Source organism: Microcebus murinus, chromosome 14, assembly GCF_040939455.1.
Source record: "Microcebus murinus isolate Inina chromosome 14, M.murinus_Inina_mat1.0, whole genome shotgun sequence".
Taxonomy (NCBI): Eukaryota; Metazoa; Chordata; class Mammalia; order Primates; family Cheirogaleidae; genus Microcebus; species Microcebus murinus.
The window spans coordinates 31,080,015-31,102,990 of NC_134117.1; the positions used below are offsets into that span (position 1 = coordinate 31,080,015).

Consider the following 22,976-nt stretch of genomic DNA (forward strand, 5'->3'; position numbering starts at 1 on the left):
AAGAAATTGAAGATTTAGTGAAGATGAGCTGGGTAAAGATGGCATTGACCATCAGAAGGACGGGGGAGGGACAGTGGGGTTGGTTTCTCTCTCTCCAAACCCCTCCTGGAGCCCAGAGCTCAGCAGGGAGGATCTGCCACCTCTTCACTTACAGAACTGTACAGAGAACTTGCATTTTTTCAATTTGCTTAGGTTGGATTTCATCCTCGTTGGCTGGAAGGCCAGCAGCACTGATTTCATCCACAGCTAAAGCCCGCAGCGCTGACTATTCCCACCCTCACGTTGTAAGACTTTTTAAACTATGTCCCAAGACTCAGACTTGCATTTTCTCCTTGATGCTTTGATCATTTGTACTGACATTCTTACTGTCTGTTTCTTCGACTTGGATTCTGGTGGTTTGCAAATCCTAATCTCAACCTCTGAACCGTTTACTTTTTATAATTTAAAATATTTACTAGGAAAAAAAAAATAAAGAGAAACTAGTCTGGCCACCCTGTAAAATGGACTAACTTCTGTTTTCCAAATCTGTTCTACTTTTCAACTTCATTCAGAGACTAGAAGGCTGGCTCTTACTATTGTGACCTGCACCTTGGCAGCTCCAATTCCTGGTCGGAATGAGAAATCCCAAACCCCAGCCCCGGCCCTCATTCAACAACTCTGAGGATATTTCTAAGACAGAGCCCTCACTCTGGAGCTGGCTGGATCCCAGCCCTCTGCCTATAACGTCCCCGTGCAATTTAATACACCTTTCTTGAGGACCTGTTAAATGCAAGACACCCTGAGAATCTGGATCCATGCAGAGACTAGCATAGAAAAGCTGGTCCCTTCGGCTTACAATCTAAGAGGGGCAACCAACTATAAACAACTACCATTTAGCAAAGTAAAAACATCGTGTGTGCTAATAAACAAAGATTGTGGTCATGTGTACAATATTCCTCCACGACTGAACTTCCCAATTCATTATTACTAGGAGTCGTCGTAGAGACCATAATGACAATAGCAGCAGCTAACATTTGTGGAACAATTTCTATGTGCCATGTTTAGTGCTTTTGCAGATACCCAATCCTCATGACTCTCTGGATTAGGTGTTATTTTCATTATTCTCATTTTACAGGTGAGAAAAACTGAGGCTTAGGGAGATCAAGTAAATTGCTGAAGGCTCCACTGCTAGTTAACGCTGGAGCCGGGACTCCTTCCAGAGCCCAGCTCTTAACTCTCACTGGGCTGCCTGTCTAACACATTCCACTATTATGAAAACCCAAAGAAACGAAGGGCCTTCCAAAAGTTTTCCCTTCAAAAAGTGCTCTTTGGGACAGTACTCTTCAGGTTCACCAGGAGGATATAAAAGCGTATCCAAGGCAATTAATCAGAGAAGGCAAGTGGCTTATTCTAGTCCAGACTTTTTCAATTTCCAAGTACCAAATAAACATTTAGTCATGAAGTCAGAGAATAATAAAATAAAAATGAAACCTTGGGGAAATCATATGAAGCACACCTTAAGACTATATTTTTTTTAGTTTTCAAAAGTCATTGTTCTCTATGTTTAAAGGCAACTACTGGTTAACTTGAAATGAGATATGATGCTCACTACCTTTACTCCCAAAGCAATAATTAATTTTGCAGTCCAACCAAGTAGAAAAAGACACATTGGGCTTTTCTCATTTTTTTCAATTAAAAAAAAAGGAAAAAAGAAGAGGAAAAAGAAGAGTTCCCTGTCCTTGTGCATAAGGAAATAAAATACGGTATGTTTAAATTGCAATGTGGAGTCTAGATATGTTTTTACCAGCATAATTTCAACTTTCTCCAAAAACATCTGTAAAAGAAATTACCAATAAAAACACTCCATGGCAAATTTTACAGTCAGGCAATACAAAGTAACAGATTTATCTCTGGCTGGGGCACCTCTCCTGTCTTTCCCCCGACTCCCCTGCCTACCTGTCCTTCACTTTCTACAAAGGGGAGGTGGGGAGAAAGACTCACATTTTTCTTTTCCCAAGGATTTGTTTATTATCTTTTTCTGAGTTGGTATTTAAGGGGAAGGAGGAAATAGAAAAATAGCAATCAGAGTGCTCCTTTAAAGGTTATTAGTAGTACTTCTTGTCAAATGCAACTGAATTGAACTTTAAAAACATTGCTTTTGGTTTCTCACAAGCCTCTAGGTTTCCACTTGGGCATTCTCCCTTCTAATCCCTATGTAATCAATCATTAGTCAAGAAAGTATGTGCTGAGAACTTGTTTTGTGCAAAGTATTATTCTGGATAGAAAGGATTACAAAATTAAATAAGAAATTCATGCCCTCGAGAAACTTAAAACCTAGACAGAATTCATAAGAAAAGGTGTGGAACAGAACCAAGGAACAATTAGCTTGGGGGTGGGATAGGTGTGGAAGAAATTAGAGAAGGAGGAAATAGTCACTTAAAATTTTAGATACCAATTTTGCTTTACAAGGAGTGTGTATTACTTTTGTATTTTTTTTTAATTTAAAGCCATGTTAGAGAGATAAGATTTAAAACATACAAAAGAAAATGTCCAAGTATCGAGTTAGATGATCCAAACCCTATCTGTAGGTCTGTAGGCAGTTTGCTTGTCACTGTTCAATTTTAATCACATTGATGAGAATACTGGTGTTTAGCAGACTGATGAACCTTGTCCTAGAACACTTCAATTCTGGATCCAGGCTTATTTTACTACCAGTGACTTTAAGTTTCAATCTTTGTGATCTCATGATACAAATGTATAATACTTTTATAATGCCCACTGGCCTCCCATATTGCCCAGTGTTTGACCACATAATCAGAATTTCCAGCTAGTTTGGGATTCCTATGCTTATCTACACAATTTATGGAATTATGTATCCTTTAGATGAGCATAGTTTCTTTTTAGATGCATCAGTTTTTCTTATAATGAGCTACGATAATGAAGCAGATGTTTGATCATCTAATTAGCAGGTGGCAAAATCTTTAAGTATCTTACTCATCATACTCACCAAAAACTGCAAATCTCTTCTGCAATTTCAATTTCTTCTAAGTAACTCTGGAAGTCTTATTTGTTTGGTTTGGATTTTGCTTTTACCTTAACATGTTTTAAGTCAGTATATTCAGATGTCTTGTCCCACTAGCAAGAAAATGATGCATTTCAAACTACTATTAATTCACAGAGCATTTTGATCCCCAAAAGTCCTTAATCTGAACAAGTAGCTGAGATCTTGTCAATAAGTTTCCACTGCTGTGAGATCTGATGGATTAAAATAAACTTAATATTAATATCCTGTTTCAGCTTCTTCTAAGCATCCCATCCCATAAACTGGCAATAGCTAAGGGCAGAAGCATATAAGTCAACAACTTTCATCATTTTCTCCATCACATCATGCTATGATCCTGGCCTACACTTTCTTCTGGAAAAAGAAACTAGAAGTTGGTTGCACCAGTTATTTCTTTGAATTGAACAAACTCTTAGAAGCTGCATTTGCAAGTTTCTTGCATATGACTACAAGTGAACTGGATCAGCGTGTCTATGTTTAGAAAAAACTTCTCAAATTCCTACCTGGCAAGTAGTTTAGAGACCCTTTAGTTCATATTTGTTAGATAATAATAATTAGATAATTATTCTTTAAAATGTTTTAATGTTTTTTGCAAAAAAGCCTTCTGAGTATTGTATTTAGAGTTCAACTCATCAGTTACAAAGTTAGATGCCCTGACAGAGAAGAACTGGGTAGACTGGGATAGACTAAGAGCATTTCACAAAAGAGATGGGATGGGCTTTGTAAAATGGCCAGGATCTTAAGTAGTAGAGTGAATGGTGGCGTGACAGGAAGAGGAAACCAGCTCAGGCAAAGGCTTAGAGGCTGGTAGGGAATAGAATAGCACTATTCGTAATAGCCCCAACCTGGGAACAGGGGAATGGATAAAGACTAGGATATTCATGAAATAACAATGAGAACACACAAACTACAACTACATGCCATAACAGGGATGAGTCTCACACATATAATGTTGGGTAAAAGGAGATAGACAAAATATTACCTATCAATTTGTTTATATAATGTTCAAAAATAGGCCAAGTGTGGCTAGGCATGGTGGCTCACACCTGCCTTTTTAGATGGGGAGGTTCTTTGGGAGGCCAAGGTGGGCAGATCACTTGAGGCCTAGAGTTTAAAACTAGCCTGGGTAACATGGCAAGACCCCATCTCAACAAAAAATTAGCCAGGTGTGGTGGTGCACACCTATAATCCCAGCTACTCTGGAATTTGAGGTGGGAGTATTGCTTGAGCCCAGGAGTGCAAGGTTGTAGTGAGCTATGATTGCACCATGGCATAGCATCCTGGGCAACAGAGTGAGACCCCATCTTTAAAAAAATTAAATTAAATTAAAATTAAACATTAAAAAATTTAAACATTTATAATAACCCTAAGAGGAAGGTTAAATTATTATCCCCATTTCAGAAATAGAGGCACAGAGAGGTTAAGAAACTTGCAGTAGGTCACAGAGCTAATAAATGCAGGGTCAGAATTTGAAACCAAGCACATCGGCTCCCAAGCTCATACACCTAACCATTATGGAGCCTTAAGCCCTCAACTGCTTAGCTGTTATAATTCGATCATCTCGGCTCTGCACTCTTTGGGTCAGAAATAGTGTTCGATGTCCTGGCACAGGGCAGGAAAGTTGGCTTAAGAGCCAGCAACCTGGGTTCCATGCCTGGCTCCAAAACTGATGCCTGACCAGACCTGGGTAAAACCATTGTCTCTTTTTAGCCTCAGTTTCCCTCTCTGTAAAATGAAGGGTTGGACCTGATGATGTCTAAGGCCCTTCCAAAGCTGATGTTTTATGAGCCTAGAATTCCTGGCTCCATTCCTTGGAGTCCAGACCCTGCCTTCCTGGGCCAGGTCTGGCCCCTCCCACCGGGCTCGATGTCTTGCATTTGGCTCTGCTTCCCGTAAATAAGAGAAAAAGAACAAGGGAAAATATCCTCCTGAGCGACTGGGAGAGATCCCATGGCTGCTCTGTAGGCTCTGAAGAACTTTCAGTCATTAACCAGAGAGAGCCACCTGCCAACTGAAGGATGGAAAGAAACTAGACTGAGAGGAGAAATGAACTCACAAAACCTGGCTATGTTCAAATTAAAAGGGCATTTATGAGGACTTAAAGAACTGACAATGTTATTGCAACAAGATGAGCCAGCTTCTTAAAGAACTGAAGACAGGATAAGCTGTGAAAACCAGTATGGATCAGAGAAGGCAGGACAAATCCAATAAACTATGTGCCAACCAAGATTATTCACAATCTGGGAAGGTGGAGGAATAAATAAGAGACAGCACTGGCATGTCTGCCGCCACCATCCCACCAAGAACTCCTTCAGGCCAGTGCTATGTCTTAGGAATCTATGCATCCCAGGAACCCTAAAGGCTTTAGGGTTCAGAATCAGCTGACATTAACAGAGCACCTACTAGGTGACATGGCTATTTGCGTCAGAATTATATATATTCTTATTCTATTTTAGAGATGAGGAGACAGAGTCTACCGAGATCCAGATTCTATTTCTGGATCTTCCATCATGAGCTATGTGAACCTGGTCAAGTCATTTTACCTGTCTAGGGCCTTGGCGCTTTATCCATAAAATGAAGGGAGGAATAAAGTTATAAAAGACAAGCCAGCTCAAAAACTCTATAGTTCTGGCCGGGCGCGGTGGCTCACGCCTGTAATCCTAGCACTCTGGGAGGCCAAGGCTGGTGGATCGCTCCAGGTCGGGAGTTCAAAACCAGCCTGAGCAACAGCGAGACCCAGTCTCTACTATAAACAGAAAGAAATTAATTGGCCAACTAATATATATAGAAAAAAATTAGCCGGGCATGGTGGCACGTGCCTGTAGTCCCAGCTACTCGGGAGGCTGAGGCAGGAGGATCACTTGAGCCCAGGAGTTTGAGGTTGCTGTGAGCAAGGCTGACACCACGGCACTCACTCTAGCCTGGGCAACAAAGCGAGACTCTGTCTCAAAAAAAAAACAAAAACTCTATAGTTCATAAAGTCACCAAGGACTTATTTTATATTCACCTAGAAAGCATTCACCTGGACTAATTTAATTTCTTTATATTTCAGACCACTGGAATTCAACAGACTCCACCATACTGAGCACAAAATATATGAATCCAAGAGAAAAACTGTTGTAGCCTTAGGCTTCAGTAGCTCGTCTGTTTCTGTTCCACATGATACTACCCAGGATCAACATGTTTGGTTGGGCATCCTGTGACCTGAAAAGGCCACCTACCCAAGGATGGTGGGGGAGATGGAGCTAATTCCAATCTGCTCTTTGGCACGAGCTTTGTGTCCGTGGGGCTCGGTCCAAACCAAAGTGGCATGAGTTTGCAGGTACCGCTGAACTGTCCATCAACACTGAAGGAAAGTAGTAGCCAAGACTGTGAAGCAGTGGCTGAGTTTGTGTTCAAGTTTGTGTTGTATACAAAACTTATAATTTTACCTTTGCTGAAAACACTTCCAGAATACCTTCCTTCACTTCCAGTCAGTTTATAAGATCCCCAATAAAACCAGTCCTACCCTTTATAACCACATGTCAATACTGACCCAAACCAGCATTAGCCAGGATGCTCAAATGAATTATTTCTAAAATCTCGATCCAACCTCAAAAGATTAAGACATTTTGCCTAATGGCAGCATAAATGGAAAATTGGGGCGGCCTTTCAAGGTGATTCCTTGGAAAGGAGCAGCCCTTGTTTAGCTGAGTACATCCTGGTGTTTAAAATAAACCTATTTCGTTACCTTCACACTCCTAAAGAATGGCAGCTACTAAACATATTTGGTAAAAATACAGAAAAACAAACTCTGAGAAAAACACTCACTGGATTTTCTGGGCTTCTAAAGTGTCATTACATATGGACAATGGCTCTTGGACACCACTATCAAGTCATTCACGTTGAGGCTCCTGACTTTTGCAGCAACAATTTAGATTTGCACTGGTTCATTCACATTCTGTTTCTTTTATATTGTGATCCATAGCTACCAAGACCCTTCACTGTGGATTTCCTGGGTCAGTCTCAATTTCAAGTATTCTGCCCCTCTTTCCTCTGAATACAAAATTCCCCATTTTTTATTTGGAAAATATGGTCACCATAATAATGGCATCCTCCTCACAAAAATATCCGCCAGGCCAGAGTCACACCATCATTACACTGTCCACATTTGATTTGTGGCCATCAAAAGGGGAACTGGCTGGTCCACCCAGGGCCTGAGACCATTTTCTTGGTCTCATTAAAGAGAAAAATAATGCATTTGCTACTAAACAATTTGGAATTCAAATGAATTTTGCCCTTGTTCTGGAAGATAGCTTTTCAAGGCTAAGGAGTTACTATTTGATGGAAGGGTACAAAATCTGGAAAAACTGAAGCCATGGGGCTTTCCCACTGCCAAACTCCCACAGGCTGGCTCTCAGGCACACACATCACACTCACCGTTATAGTGTCACCATTTATAATTTGGTGCTAAATCTTCCTGAAGCTAAAGCTACTCAACATGGTCTACTAACAAATTGATTCCTTATTCTATTAAAACACGGGGATAAAATGAAGTAGGTGTTGGTGATAAAAGCTATCTAATCCCAAGCTGAAAATGAAGTTATTGTTCATTCATGCCAGCACCGTGAAAGGGAAACCAAAGAGGGGGCTTTCAGGAAGCAGGTTCAAAGGCGATGCTTGTAGCACTTATGAGAGGGAAACGGGCTGCCTCTCGCTTTGTTTTGCTGCCTCCCCAGTCATTTTGTATGTCCTTTTCCTCCGGGTACCTCACTCTGAATGCTCAGAGCATGGGGTGAGGAGAAAAGTCACACTTGCAGGGAGATTTTGTACTGTTTGCCAAATGCTTGAATACACGCACAACTGGCTCGATTTTTTTTTCCTCCTGCCTCACGACCTCCTGAAGTAGGTGAAAACTTCATTTTAATGGCGTGAATGTGAAAGAAACACTACTAACTCATGTTTTTCATACTCAGGTCGGTTGGTCAGACCTCTTGAAGATCACAGAAAACTTTAAAGTAAAATAGAAAAATACTAGCTTATGTTCCCAGTATTTTGGGGCCATATTTCAGCATGATTGTGAATAAGCTATAGATTCTGACTTAGATGTGCGCAGTTTGCTTTGGAGTTTGTTCTTCCTTACTTACAAAACTTCTTAATTGTACTTCTAAACTACAGCAATTCTGTAAAAAGCTCAAACCTTCGGGCTTGGTTTCCCCCTCCTTGCAGGCTGAGTCATAAAAATAAGTCTCAGCCATTTCAATAGACAACACGCCCCTCGCATTAAGAATTGGTATTGTTCCCCATGTCTCCCATTTCATCCAAAAGTCACACCCAGCTCACATTTGAAGAAAGAAAGAGCTCCAGGACTCATCCAGCTCAACATTTGCACATTTAATAAGAGAACAGAACCTCTGCCAAGTAATAGGGGTGAGTTGCATCAGAATCTTCCAGAGGAACTTCTTAGGAACATGGACTTTAGAGGAAGCCAGACCTGGGTTCAAGTCCAGACACCATGTGACTTTTTGTTTTCTCTCTCTTTTTTTTTTTTTATGAAGGGGTGGGGAGTTGTGAGGAGAGGTGCTCAGTTGCCTTGTTTTTGTTGTTGTTGTTGTTGAGACAGAGTCTCATTCCATTACCCTAGGTAAAGTGCAGTGGGGTCATTGTAGCTCACTACAACCTCCAACTCCTGGGCTCAAACAATCCTTCTGCCTCAGCCTCAGGGGCATGTTGCAATGCCCAGCTGGGTTTCTTTCTTTTCTTTCCTTTTCTTTTTTTTTCTCTTCTCTTCTCTTCTTTTCTTTCTTTTTAGTATAGATAGGGTCTCACTCTTGCTCAGGCTAGTCTCAAACTCCTGAGCTCAAGCAATCCTCCTGCCTTGGCCTCCCAGAGTGCTAGGATTACAGGCGTGAGCCACTGCCCCCCGCAGACACCCTGTAACCTTGCTCACAGTACTTGTTCTGAGTATGAAATAGGGGTGTTTATAGCATCTGCCTTGTAGACAGTTGCTAGGAGAAATAAAGGAGAAAAGACAAGCTATCTGGGAAGCCCGATGCTTGGCACACAGTAAGTGCCTGCAAGTGCTATAGTTTTACTTCTGCAGACATTTCTGGGTGTGGCCAATGATAAAGGAGCATCTCTCCCTGCCCTTCTGCTATACCAGGTGTTGGGGAGCAACAAGATTCAGTCCAAATCAAACCTCAAGGAGGCACTGCTGGGGGAGGTAGAATGTTCACTCGACCCAAAATCCAGGGTCAGTATTCAAATCAGGAAGTCATAGACTGGCAGGCTTTTAGAGTTAAGAGGAAATGTGTAGTTTATAATTCATTAAATGACTTTATGTATAGTATATACACAGTGTCTGACACATAGTAGGCAATGAATACATGTCTGCCCTCATTCTCTTTTCACACCGAAAGGAACTAAAATCCTTAGCTTAAAGTGACTTGCCCAAGGTCACATAATCAGTTAATGGCAGAACTGGAATTATGAAATATTCAATTTCCTTAAATACTAAGTTTGACAGTTGATATCTCTGACATTTCACTTTGACACATCTTGTTTTATTTTTATTGTGAAGGTACACTCCTCAGTCTTTCAAATGCATGTTTTGGATTGTGATTATCTTTCACATTTCTCTGAAAAGCAATGTTTGTGAAACCATGGATAAGTCGAAAATGCATGTTATTTTTGAATGTGAGTTCCATCATGGAACCAATGCTGCACAGATAGCCACTGAAGTGTTCGGGAAGGATGTGGCTAATGATCACACAGTACATCAATGGTTTGAGAAGTTCTGTTCTGGTGATTTTAATCTTGAAAATGAGCCACGTGGGCAACCTGAGACCAAGGTGGGCAATAATAAGCTGAAAGCTGTAGCGGAAGCGAATCCATCTCAATCTACATGTGAATTAGTAGCAAGGTTTGATGTTACTATTCCAACAATATTTGACCATTTAAAACAAATCAGCAAGGTACAGAAGCTGAACAGATGGGTTCCACTTGAATTAAATGAGCATCAGAAGAGAAATTATCTCGAAGCTTGCCTGTCTTTGCTGTCACAAGGTAAAGGCAAAACATTTCTACGCTGTATTGTTATGCATGATGAAAAATGGATTCATTTTGACAATTGCAAATCTTTAGCACAATGGCTGAATAAAGATGCAGTGGTGAAACACAGTCCAAAACTGAATATTCATCCAAAAAAGCTAATGGTGTCTGTTTGGTGGTCCAGCACTGGTATTATCCACTACAGCTTCAGGAAACCTGGTCAACCGAATACAGCGGATGTCTACCGTAACCAATTGGATGAAATGATGAGGATGCTTATGATTAAGCAGCTGAGATGGATCAATAGAGACAGACCAATCCTCTTGCAAGACAACACTTGACGACATGTCACACAAACAACGCTGCTCAAACTACAAGCTAGACTTGGAAACTCTCTGTCATCCACTCTATTCACCAGATCTTGCACCAACTGACTACCACTTCTTCCAGGCTTTGGACCACTTCTCACAAGAAAAAATATTCAATTCTCAACAAACTGTTGAAAACGCCTTTTGCGATTTCCTCACCACTTACTCTCCAGGCTTCTTCACGGCTGGCATAAACAAGCTACCATTAAGATGGGAAAACTGTGTCAATAGTTTAGGTTCATACTTTGATTAATTGCACTGCTTCTTGTTTGAAATATAATAAACTACACTTTTGATTCAAAATCATACATTTCATATTTAATGACCTAATACTTGTCTTTTTAGAAGAGGGGGTGCCATCTCGGGTCTATTATGGAGAGTACTGGGGTCAAATGGTTTGAAGGAACTGGCCAAACACCACCCAAGCCCCATGAACGACCTCCCAACTTACAGTGGCAGCATGCTCTCTCCGTCCCTTCACCTCCACCCCCATCCCCGACCATCCCTGACAGACAGAGGCTAGATTCCTTCCAGTCCATGTGTAAACCCCTGCCTGGGAAGGACTGGGGCCTCTGAAAGGCAGGAACAGAGCTCCAGGGTCTTGATGGGGCACTTCTTTCCTTCCTGGCCCACTGCAGCAGGTAGCAGTCCCAGGTGCTCCCTTGTTCATACAGAATGTCTGGAAACTTCCCCAAGGTTTGTAACAGCCAGTTGACATGGGGAGCCAGGGACAAGGAGACGCAAACATGACCCTTCTTTGTCTTTCAGACCAAGTCTGTGGAGGCAACAAGCATGGATCTCTGGGTTCACAGGACTGAAAAAGACTCTTTTGAATTTCAAAGGAAAATCCTGATTTGGTCCTAGGTATTGCACAAAAGAGCTGGCTCCAAGCTCCAAGGGTTGGGGGAGGACAACTAATAAGCCTGCACTGGGTCTGGGGAAGGAGAGAAGGAGTCATCAGGAGTGGGTGGAAATGGCCTTCCTTCATTTATCATCCAGGGAGTCATTCAGGAAACATGTGTTGACCACTTACTGCCAGAGAACTCTGGACTGGGGTCCAGGGTGGGAGGTGGGGGCTTGCAGAGAAGACCACCGAGAGAATGTGGAACTAAGCTCAGGCCTAAAGGCTGGATAGGAGTTAGCCAAGTAGAGAGGGATGTTCTGCACCAGGGGTAGGCATACTTTTGCTGTAAAGGGCCAGATGATAAATATAGTCTTTGCAGGTCACACAGTATCTGCTGCAGCTACTCAACTCTGCCATTACTGCAAGAAAGCAGCAGTGGACAATACACAAAGCAATGAGTGTGGCTGTGCTCCAGTAACCTTTCTTTATGAACACTAAAATTTAACGTTCACATAATTTTCACATGTCATGAAATAGTATTCTTCTTTTGATTTTTTGACCATTTAAAAATGCAGAAGCCACTCTTAGCTCATATTTTAAGAACATCTGTATAGAGGTTGTGGAGGTTTAGTCAATGACGTTCCTGAACTAGGAAGATGACATTCATTTCTAAACCACAGACTCACTCAGACTCTTGTACCCAAGTCTAGGACCAGGATGACACAAGAGCTGCCCAGAGCTCAAAATTTAAGGAGGCACTCACCAATAAGTATAGGGTTGATCCTTGTGAGACTCTGAGAGAGAGTGCCTCCTTAAACTTAGTACCCCAGGGACCTCACTTGTTTTACCCTAGCGCTTGGCCCTGCTTGTACCTGTGCAGAATGGAGCACATTATTATGAAGTGGTGACCTCCTCTTCAACCATCACTGTGTTGGATGCCTTCGTTGTGATGTACAGACCGACAATCTGACCCCCAGCTTCTGCTCTGGGGTGCAGAATTTGGAAAATAAGAAAAAAGATCTATATAATAAAAAGTTTAAGCAGAAAGGGAAAAGGGAGAAACAAATAAGCTATGCAGACTGCAGTTTGGGGAGAATCTGTGGGAGAAAGAGGATAAAAAATCTTATTTGAAAGTTGCTGCTGGCACTAATGTGAGAAAGACTGAGAATGAGATCAATGTCCAAGGAACATGTTTTAACAGGTTTCACTGTGCAGTAAAATTAAACCTCCTCTGCCACTTCCTTGACTTTCATTCATTATATCTAGATCCATGCTATACCTACATCTAAATATACACTGCAAATCATATATCTGATAATGGACTTATGTGCAGAATATACAAAGAACTCTAAAATAAAAAGACCACTCAATTTAAAAATGGGAAAAGGATTTGACTGGACATTTCTCCAAAGTTGTACAAATGGCTAACAGCAGATGAAAAGATGTTCAGCATCATCTGCTGTCAGGAAAACGCAAATCAAAACAACAATGAAATATTAGTTCACACCCTCTAGGATGGCTATGAGTAAAAAGACAGACAATAAAAAATGTTGGTCAGGATGTGGAGAAATCAGAACCTTCATGTATTGCTGGTGGGAATGTAAAATGGTACAGCTGCTTTGGAAAACAGTCTGGCAGTTCCTCAGAAGATCAAACACAGAGTTATCCTATGAGCCAGCAATTCTACTCCTGAGTATATATCCAGGAGAAATGGAAACATATGTCCTCATAAAAACTACTACATGAATGCTCACAGCAGCATTATTCATAATAGCCCAAAAGTGGAAAATAACCCAATGTCCAATAATTGATGAATAGACAAATAAAATAAAATGTGACATATCCATACAATGAAATATTATTCAGCAGTAAAAAGTAATGAAGTACTGATCCATGCTACACCATGGATTATGCTAAGTGAAAGAAGCCAGTGCAAGACCACATACCGTATGAGTTCATTCATATGAAAGTCCAGAATAGGAGAATCTGTAGCTATAGAAAGTAGATTTGTCATTGCTTAGGGCTAGCGAAGGAGGAAAAGGGTGGGGAGTTAAAAGGATGACTGCTAAAGGGTATGGGGGTTTCTTTTTGAGGTCATGAAAATGTTCTAAAATTGACTGTGGTGATGCTTGCACATACCTGTGAATGTATCAAAAACCATTGAATTGTACACTTCAAATGGGTCAATTGTATGGTATGTGAATTGTTATCTCAATAAAGCTGTTAAAAAAAAAGAAAAAGAAATCAAAGCATTTCCCCCTCCCCTCCAAGGAGATCTGCTATTGTGTTTCAAAAGACCAGCTGGCTCTCCTTATTCTTGAAAAGTGATCATGTGGCTTTGTGTTGCTGAAGGCTAGGTTGGTTTTCTGCTGAGCTTTCTGAGGGTTTGAGGAGTGATGGCCTAAATGAGAGGGAAGAGGCTGGGGTTCAGGGCAGGGGACTAAGCACTAGGGTTTAGTGTTTGGCTGCTTGAGCTCTGCAGGACCCATGTTTCATGTGAGGCTCTGAATGTGTCCAGGCCAGCCACTAGCACAAAGAACATTGAAAGGGCCACTATTTGGGTGTCCTGGAGCTCTTCAAGGCCAGAAAATGAGCCCAGCACCACTATCTGACAACAACTTTTCAGAGAGGGCCCTGCCTGAGCTACCAGTTAGTCTAGACATGGGGGGGTCACAGGATGGTCACCCACACACACACACACTGATGCTTCAAACCCTGGAAAGCTGAATCATTTGGTCACCAGGGTGGAAACCTCCCACCACCCCAGGATGCCTATAAGCCCTGTGAGGTCACTATACTTGAATCAGCACCCGCGGAGGAAGTCACTCCCGTGGCTCATGACTCTGCAGAGGTCACTCTATGGGCAGCCGAGTGGCTCCTCTGTGAAATGCAGTGTGTGGGTGAGATCAGGGCTCCACCTCACGGTCTTATCCTTGCCCCTGGCTCTGATTCTTTTCAGGCCACGTAGCCCATTGTAAGGGATGAGTCCTCTACAGCTGCTAGTTCCCATTAGGCAGGACATTTTGGGGAAAGATAAAAAATAACAGTCCTAATGCGGATACTGTCCCAGGGCTACCATGAGAATAACAGCAGCCACCAGTGCATCTGCCTTACACCAGAGTCCAGGGTCAGGGTTATTCGTTCCATCCCTTAGCCACACAGCGGGTGCAACTACAGAGATGTGGAAGCCTAGCCACACAGCGGGTGCAACTACAGAGATGTGGAAGGAGATTTATCCTACACCGCCCCAGTGTAGCCAATCAGGACAAGTAGTCCAATCATCACAGAGCTGGCCCCTGACAGCCGTCACATTTTCCACTGACGCACAGACGTGACTGAAGTGCGCGGGGCTGGAGCAGGGGCTGCATTCCCGTTCACTGTGCTCAGCAGGAAGGGGCCGGCATCATCCTATACCTATGGCACAAACTCAACACATGGAATGGAAGAGGCAGCCTGGCAGGTCACCAAGCACGGCCTTCTGGCTTAGCCTAAGCACCCCACAAAATTTTAATTGTTTCAAGGTCCAAAGTGTACCCAAGCTGCAGGGCAACTAAATTTCGAGACCAGAAAACAAGACATGTTGCTATTTCAACAGCCATCCCTTACCACACTGCACAGCAGGGCTCAGTGGATGTCTGGTCACCCATAAAAGTTACAACTTAGAAGACATATTTATTATGGGTTAGTCCCTTTACACATAACAGACATTATCTCTCTCCTAGGGTTCAGCTCAGCTCCATTTGAAAGACATAATATAGAATCAAGGACACATACACCAACAAGGGTATTTTTGTGAAACACTCAAAAACTATCATTACCTCTTACATTTTATTTTCTATACTTGATAGTAAAGTAAGAAGAAGAAAGACAAGTATTAGAAGGAAGAAAGAAGCTAGGAAGCAGCAATATAAAAGCTGCTTTGACCTCCCTTTTTAATTTAGTTTTTCTAGTCTGATTTTTTAAAAATAACCTTTTTCTTTATTTTTTATTCTTTATTTTTCATTTTATCTGAAATTTATTTATTTTTTTCTATTTTGCCATACAACTTCTTGTATTGTAAATTCCCCTTGTGGATCAAGGAAGGGAAATAAATGAAGCATAAATACAGGAGCTGTTGGAATTCCTGCCCCGGCCATCCTCACTTTCTCTGAGTGCATGTGGCACTCGGGTTACATGAGCAATTCCAGCAGGGTAGAAGCAGGAACTTGTTGCACTTCACATTCAAGATAGCTCTAGAAATCTAAACTCCTTAAAATCAAGCAGGGAAAGAATTCTTTAAGAGGAAAAACACCCTGAACCAACATTTAGCTTGACGACTTCAGCCACTTGCCAAAATATCCTGTCTTACTGAGCCAATAAATTGAAAGCAGAAGAGAGGGAGTATGACTGTAACAGGATAAGGGGTAGGCTTTTAATTTTTTATGAGGAGGAGGAGGAGGATACCAATACAGTTAGTCAGTCGGTGAGCATTAATCCTCATTAATATCTTCCATTCAAATCCATTCTCCTCCACACAGCTGTGCAAATATCAATTAATTCGGTCATCTTGACCAAGGCATCCAAGAAAAAAAATTTTAATGTGAAGCCAAAGAATTAATTGGACAAATAACACATTCTTTAAACATGTGGGAAGGATTGTTCAAGCTCCCACATCATGGATTGAGAGACATGCATATCACTGTAAACTGAGCGAGAAGCCACCAAAGAGCAGAGTGAGGCGGAACGTGTTCACGACAAAGCATGGACTAAATGGCCGGAGTGGGAATGGTAGCACTCGCCCCTTGCCAGCACTGTGCTGAGGGCGGCATTTCGCCTAATGCCTAGGATAACACCATTATCCCCAGTGTATGTATCAGGTAATCAGGAACAAAGAGGTCAAACAGCTTGCCAGAGTTCAATGGCCCAGTCAGTGGCAGAGTCAGGGTCACAACTGAAATTCAGGGTGACTAACTACAGAGACTGTGTTTCTAACCATGAAATTGTCCCTGTTTTCTATATACGTGGCCTTATGCTTGCATTATAAAGAGATAAGAAATATAGAATCTATTTCTTGCCTTTCATAAATTTATAATCTGAGCTGGCAGCTCATGCCTATAGTCCCAGCTACTCCGTAGGCTGAGGCAGGAGAATGGCTTGAGGCCAGGAGCAGGAGACCAGCCTGGGCATCATAGCCAGACCCCATTTCTAAAAATAAATAAATAAATAATTTGTAATTTGATTGGGGAACTAGGAGGGACACACCTGAAATAATCAGAGCACAGGGACAGGACACATATCAGGTTCTGCCTCTTGGAAAAAACCAATTCACAGGAGCTGGGGCAAGTGATTATAATTCATCTGTGCAACTTGTGAGGATTTCTACCAGATTCTAAACCAAAAAATAAGTTGTACAGAATACCATACTTTAGAAAATACTGATTAATTCCTGTTATGATGTGGCTTGAACATACTGAAAGGGCTCTCCCTTTCAGAGATCTCCCTTAAGAAAGGACAGAAGGACAGCCAGCCTGTTCCCAGCTGCACCTTAGGGGTTAATAAAAATGCCAACGGCCTCCTCCCAGCCTGGTCAGACAGAGGGAGTAGAAGTTCCTGGAGTCTACTCTGGCAGAGGCATGGCAACCTCTCCCAGCCTCCCGAGACTAAGAAGCAGGCAGGAGACAATTTAGATCATGTCTTTGGTCCCTTTCATTGGAATTTAACCAGCCTGGGGCCTCTGACTGATGGGAAAGAGCAGGTTTGAGCTAGAGACCAGCGAACGTGCTCAGAGGAAGCAGCGGCAGCACTGCGGGAAGCATAAACTGGAGCAAAGCATGGGCATGGCAAGAACGATTCTGAAATTTACACCAGATTCACACCCCTCACTGGGAAACTATGATAAAGGTTCTGAAGCGGACTGTTTCCATGCACTCTGCTATATTTACATCTCTGTTGTGCTCTTAACGTTCACGAGTACATGATTTAAAAACTGCTGCTTTGTTAAATGAGATGACACGCTGCTCTCAGCAGCAGCTTCAGGGCGGGGCGGTACTGGACAAGTCACAGCGCAGAGCAGGACAGACAGGCCCGTAACGAGCACCTTGTCTGCGACTCAGGTTTCACGTAGAATCAGGTGAAAAGATGCAGACACGAATCCACAGACACTGGCTGGGGTGAGGGGTCCGCAGTACAGAGAAGGGTCTGGAGGCGTTCACTTTTCAAGCAGGCTCCCAAGTCAGCCCTGATGTTCCTGAGAACCCAAGTAGTGTCAGGGGCTTCAGGGAAGAGCAAATATTCCCGTAATGTCCTGATCGAAAACCAAAGAGCTGGGTTTCAACTCCTAGCCAATATCAACTCCACAGAATCCTTAGAATCATCCTGGGAAAATACTCATGCTGTGGTCTACCCCAGTGATTCTGATTCAAAGCACCCGGGGAGGGGTCTGGACACTGACTAAGTTAGAATCATCATGTCTAACATGACCAAGGCTGAGACCCCATAAACACCCACGAGGGGGACAACTCAATCAACAGATGCAGAAATGAACAGAATTATCTTCTTTTAACAGCTTACTCTAAATTATATTCCTTTCTAGATCTTAAGAAACTATCAAAGAGTGTGAGCTGCCTGGATTACAATCCTAGTACATCACTTACCAGCTAAGTGACCTTGGACAAAGGACATAACTTCCCAGAGAATCAGTTTTCTTAGCAATACAATGAGGTTGATAATCATGACATCACCATACGGTAGTTGAGATGACAGCATGACATCGAGTATGTAAATTATTTAGTCCAATATCTGGCACATGTTAAATGCCCAATAACTGTGAGCTGCCATGATTGATGATGAGGAGAGTGAAAGTAAAAATATACCAGTTATAGTTCAATAAAAGGGATATTTTTCTAGACTGTGTGTTTATTTTTAATACCAGGTTTTAAAGGAATTGTGAAGAACAGGAATGTGAGAGTTCAAGAAAGAGTTTCACATAGCAAATGACTGAAGGAAGTCGGAGTGTTTAGCCAGGAGAAGAAAAAAACTGAGAAGGCACATGGTAATGTCTTCAGATGGAAAGATCAGGTCTGAGAGCAGGTGGCTTGATCATGTGCATTTCTTAAAAAGGGGGGACTGTGGATAGAATTCAGAGGACCTGGAAATTGGGATGAGAAAAAAAAGAATCTTTATTTTCATTAATCTCAAATGGAAATTTAGAATTTCCTCCAATTATGAATGCAGGCAACAAACCTCAGTAGTAGTAGTAGTAACTGTGATCTTCTACAGTTGTGGTAGACATCCCAAAATATTATTAATATTTAAGGTGGCCAACTGCATTGGTTTGCCTTGGTTGCAGGACTGATGGGTTTCCCAGGATGTGGGACTTTCGGTGCTAACACTGAGAAAGTCTCAGGTAAACCATACCCTACTTACATTTATCACGGCAGTCGTTCCTTGGCAACTGAAGGGGACTGGTTCCAGGACTCCCCCTCAGATACCAAAATCCAAGGCTGCTCAAGTCCCTTGTATGAGTAGCATAGTACTTACACATAACCCATGCATATCCTCCCACAAACGTGAAATCTTCACTAGATTATTTATGCTAATACAGTGTAACTGCTATGTAAATAGTGTTACATTGTGCTGGTTTTTACTTGTACTATTTTTCATTGTTGTATTGTTATTATTTTTTTATTACTTTAAATTCTTGGACAGGGAATGCACTTATATGGAGGGCCAACTGAGATTACTGGTAGTTATCACATCACTAGATACCATTATTTTATGTGTTAATAAACAAGCACCTAAATAGCCATATCACAATTTCAAAAAATATCTTGATAAATGTATATCAACACAATCTACCTTTTATAATGCTTTCTATTTCATTTGATGCATTTAAAAGCATTATTCTGAGTCCATAGGCTTCACCACTTTGCCAAAGGGATTTGTGACAAAAAAGTTTAAGAAGGAAGAAATTGAGACCATTGATTGGAAAATCACAATTAAGTTCTTTTAGGTCTGGAAACCTAAAAATAATAATGAAGAGAATCCACGCATTTCCCACCAAAGGACACAAACACACAATCAAGAGATGGAGCCATTTGCCACTACTAGGAAACCTCCTAATTCCTCCACTCCTGGTAATACATCTATATGTATTTTGTGACTTACTTCTATTATTGCAGAATCAACTCAATCTTGATAGATATCAATTGAAGTATCTATCTCTCAATAACTATAAATGCTTACCTTAAGAATAATAACTTCACAGATCTTAAAATTGTCCAAGAAGATAAAGGAAATTTGGATTTTTTAAAAACAGCACATTTAAAGAAATGATGAGAAGAAATTTGAACTCTTACCGGATACCACCGGGACTCTGACAGATGCCGGCTCCCACCTTGCCTTATCTCCACTGTTGACGGAGGTTCCATTATTCTCCCACCAGGTAGTAAAGGACCATTTCTCTTCTGATCAACGTAACTCCAGGCAACCAGCCCAATATGGCCAGAAGGCAGAGTTCTCACGATTGCTCTTGTGCCAGTATACACAGATTTCTTAACTTCTCTGTCATTTTTACAAAATCTCCTAACTAACAAAGTGGACCGCTCCTTTTTGCTTTTTAAAAAGTCTTCTTCTGCATCTTCACAATTATCAGGGAAGTCCTCAAAATGGCTCAGAAAGGTCTTGGCAGGTGGGCTGTCAGTAAAACCTTCCCTGCAAAAGCCATCACTTGAACATATGTCAACCTTCTGGCAAGAATCTTCAAAGCACAAGTATCTGTCATTCAAAGTGTCACAATGATCACACTGCTGCTGCCCATTCTTATTATCACAGTTTTTGGCCAATTCCATGAGTTTACAATTATATGCCATGCAGTTTTTTGTTTGCTTTCCACCAACACCAGGCAGTGGTACACAATTTCCACAATTGTCCAATATTAGGTTTTCTGATAGGGTACAGAAAGTGTCTGACATGCCTCTGTCAACTTCGTAATGAAAGTGAAATACTGCCATGTTGTTGTCAGGGTGTGCTCTGTTGGGCTCTAGGATCGCCGACTGATTTCCTAAAGGACTAACGTCCACGGGAGATCCGTCTATTGCCAGTTGAATTCCAGGGAACACCTTTCTTTCCAGTGGAGAAGGAATTCCAGTTTCCAAACACAGGCCCTCCTCTGTGACAGAGTTGCATGTTTCATAAAACTGGCTCTGAGGGAGGCCATGCTGATGGTTTCTCAACATGTTGTTGCAGTTCGTGTTAAGGTTTTTCACAGAATCTGGCGTGCTTTTTTCCCAGCACTTTTCATTACTGTTCTCATCACTCACTATTTTCTCCCTTGCTATTGAGAGAACCTTGGGCAAGTTGCTGCCAGAAGATTCTTTAAGTCGGTTCAGTTGTGAGACAGTATGAGAAGTCTGCCCACTCTGCCTGACAGTATGTGCCATTGGAATATTGATGTCTGAGACCTTTTCATTACTTTCATCCGCAGCCGACTGGACAGAAATCACTTTTCTCTGAGTCACAGGTATGAGAACAGAAGCTGCCATTTCTTCAGAAGTCATCTTGGACCAACACACAGATTTCAGCTATTTCTCTGTTCCTCCTCCCTGGCAATCATGTCATGGTTTTATAAAATGACTGATTATAAAAATAATCTCGGATATACAAGTCCATCTGAGAAACAAAGTGGCAGCCCCTTTCATTCACGACCATGAAGAGTCAAATAAACTTTCCCAGTTATAACTTGTATTACGAATACTTTTTTCTACCCCAGGATTTTAAGGTGGTAGATCAATTTTCTTTCCTCTGTTATCTGAAGCAAATTTTTTGAAGACTTTTATTTGGGATTGCATTCTGTAACTTCCAATCCATCATTGACTTGCAATGATTTAAAAATCCAGTTTGAATGTGTCCTGTTTCCTGTAAAAAAGGGGATAATGTCAAACACTGTGGCAGTAAATGAATTGTTAAAAAATAAGCTCATATAATAATTCTAAGCTATAGACCAATTCTGAGGAAGGAGTTTTACAATAAGAAGTTAGTTTTTATCTTTTAAGTATTTATGCTTCTGATTGAACATTTCAGAACTTCTGCTTCCAGCCAAAATTGAGTAACAGGGGCCAGATTTATCTTCCCACCTTAAATAACTTAAAAATAAAAGAGAAAGAAAGAAAAAGAAACAATGGTTTTCAGATATTGAACAACAAGCAACACAGAATAGTGATCTCTGAAAGAAGAAAATAATGAGGCTAGCCCTATATATGCCCTAGCTTACTGCTTAGAAATTTTTCCAGGCTATCAGGCAGGGAAAGGAAACTCAGAACCCAACAGCCTACCCAAGTAGAATAGAAAAAGTTGAGACTTCAGAGAGGCCAAAAAAGCTACGGAAATAAAGCACAGTAAGCAACAAGGAGCAAAGATAAGAATGATAGCAGACTTCTCATCAAAAACAATGCAAGCCAGAAGAAAGTGGAAGAAATCTTTAAAGTGCTGAAAGAAAAAGTACTGTCAACTTAGAATTCTACAAGCAGCAAAAAAACTTCTGCAAATGAAAATTAAGTAAAAACTTTTTCACACATCAAAATTAAAAAAATCTAACACCAGCAGGCTTGCATTACAAGAAATTATAAAGTCCTGTAGGCAGAAAGTTAATGATACAAGATAGGAATATGCATCTATGTAAAGGAAAAGAGAGCCTGAAAATGTTAAATATGTGAGTAAATACAATTTTTCTTATTTTTAAAATCATTTATCAAAATAATTGACACTTTAAAGGAAAAATAATGACAATGTATTACCGTTTTTAACAAATGTAGAAGTAAAATATATGACAATAAAAGCACAAAGGTTGAGAGAAAAAATGGAACACTACTGCTATAAGGTTATTTTCTACACAAATCAGTATAATATTACCTAAAGGTAGACTGTGATAAGTTAAAGATCACAAGCCCTAAAGCAACCACTTTTGAAAGAAATAGGAAATTAGTCAAAAAATCAGAATCATAAAAAATATTCAATTAATTAAAAAAGTCGGAAAAAATAAGAAAAAGTGAATAAAAAACAGAAAATAGGGAACTAATGGTAGATGTAAACATTTCAAAAAGCATTTTAGGCAGTATTTCCAGTTCTTTTCCTCACAAAATATAATTTTTTTTAACTTCTTCTGTTTCATTTGAATAAGAAACAATTCAGGACTGGGCACAATGGCTTACGCCTGTAATCCTAACAATTTGGGAGGCCGAGGCGGGCAGATCGCTCAAGGTCAGGAGATCGAAACCAGCCTGAGCAAAAGCGAGACCCTGTCTCTACTATAAATAGAAAGAAATTAATTGGCCAACTTAAAATATATAGAAAAAATTAGCCGGGCATGGTGGCGCATGTCTGTAGTCACAGCTACTCGGGAGGCTGAGGCAGAAGGATTGCTTGAGCCCAGGAGTTTAAGGTTGCTGTGAGCTAGGCTGACGCCATGACACTCTAGCCTGGGCAACAGAGTGAGACTCTGTCTCAAAAAAAAAAAAAAAGAAAAAAAGAAAGAAAGAAACTATTCAGTTGAATGTCAGTGGTGATTAAAAGTTTTATCTACAAAAGGCATTATTTAAAAAAATAGTTTAGCCCATAATTATTCTCCAAACAAATTATTGAACCTGCTCCATATTAAACCTGCTCTATGCTGGGCTATGTGTTACCTACTAGATAGCCAGTAGCTTCTTGCCACTCTATT

General features: G+C 41.1%; 1 protein-coding gene across 3 annotated transcripts in view; it reads right to left on the reverse strand.

Annotated features, from left to right (window-relative positions):
- The window catches only part of PLCE1 (phospholipase C epsilon 1), a 288,193-nt gene that overhangs the window by 236,663 nt on the left and 28,554 nt on the right, over nt 1–22,976 (reverse strand). For all 3 annotated transcript variants that reach the window (XM_076009963.1, XM_012766294.3, XM_076009962.1), the window contains exon 2: nt 19,618–21,175. In XM_076009963.1, the coding sequence (XP_075866078.1) occupies nt 19,618–20,817 (1,200 nt within the window). In that variant the 5' untranslated portion in view covers nt 20,818–21,175. The remainder of the gene's footprint in view (nt 1–19,617; nt 21,176–22,976) is intronic.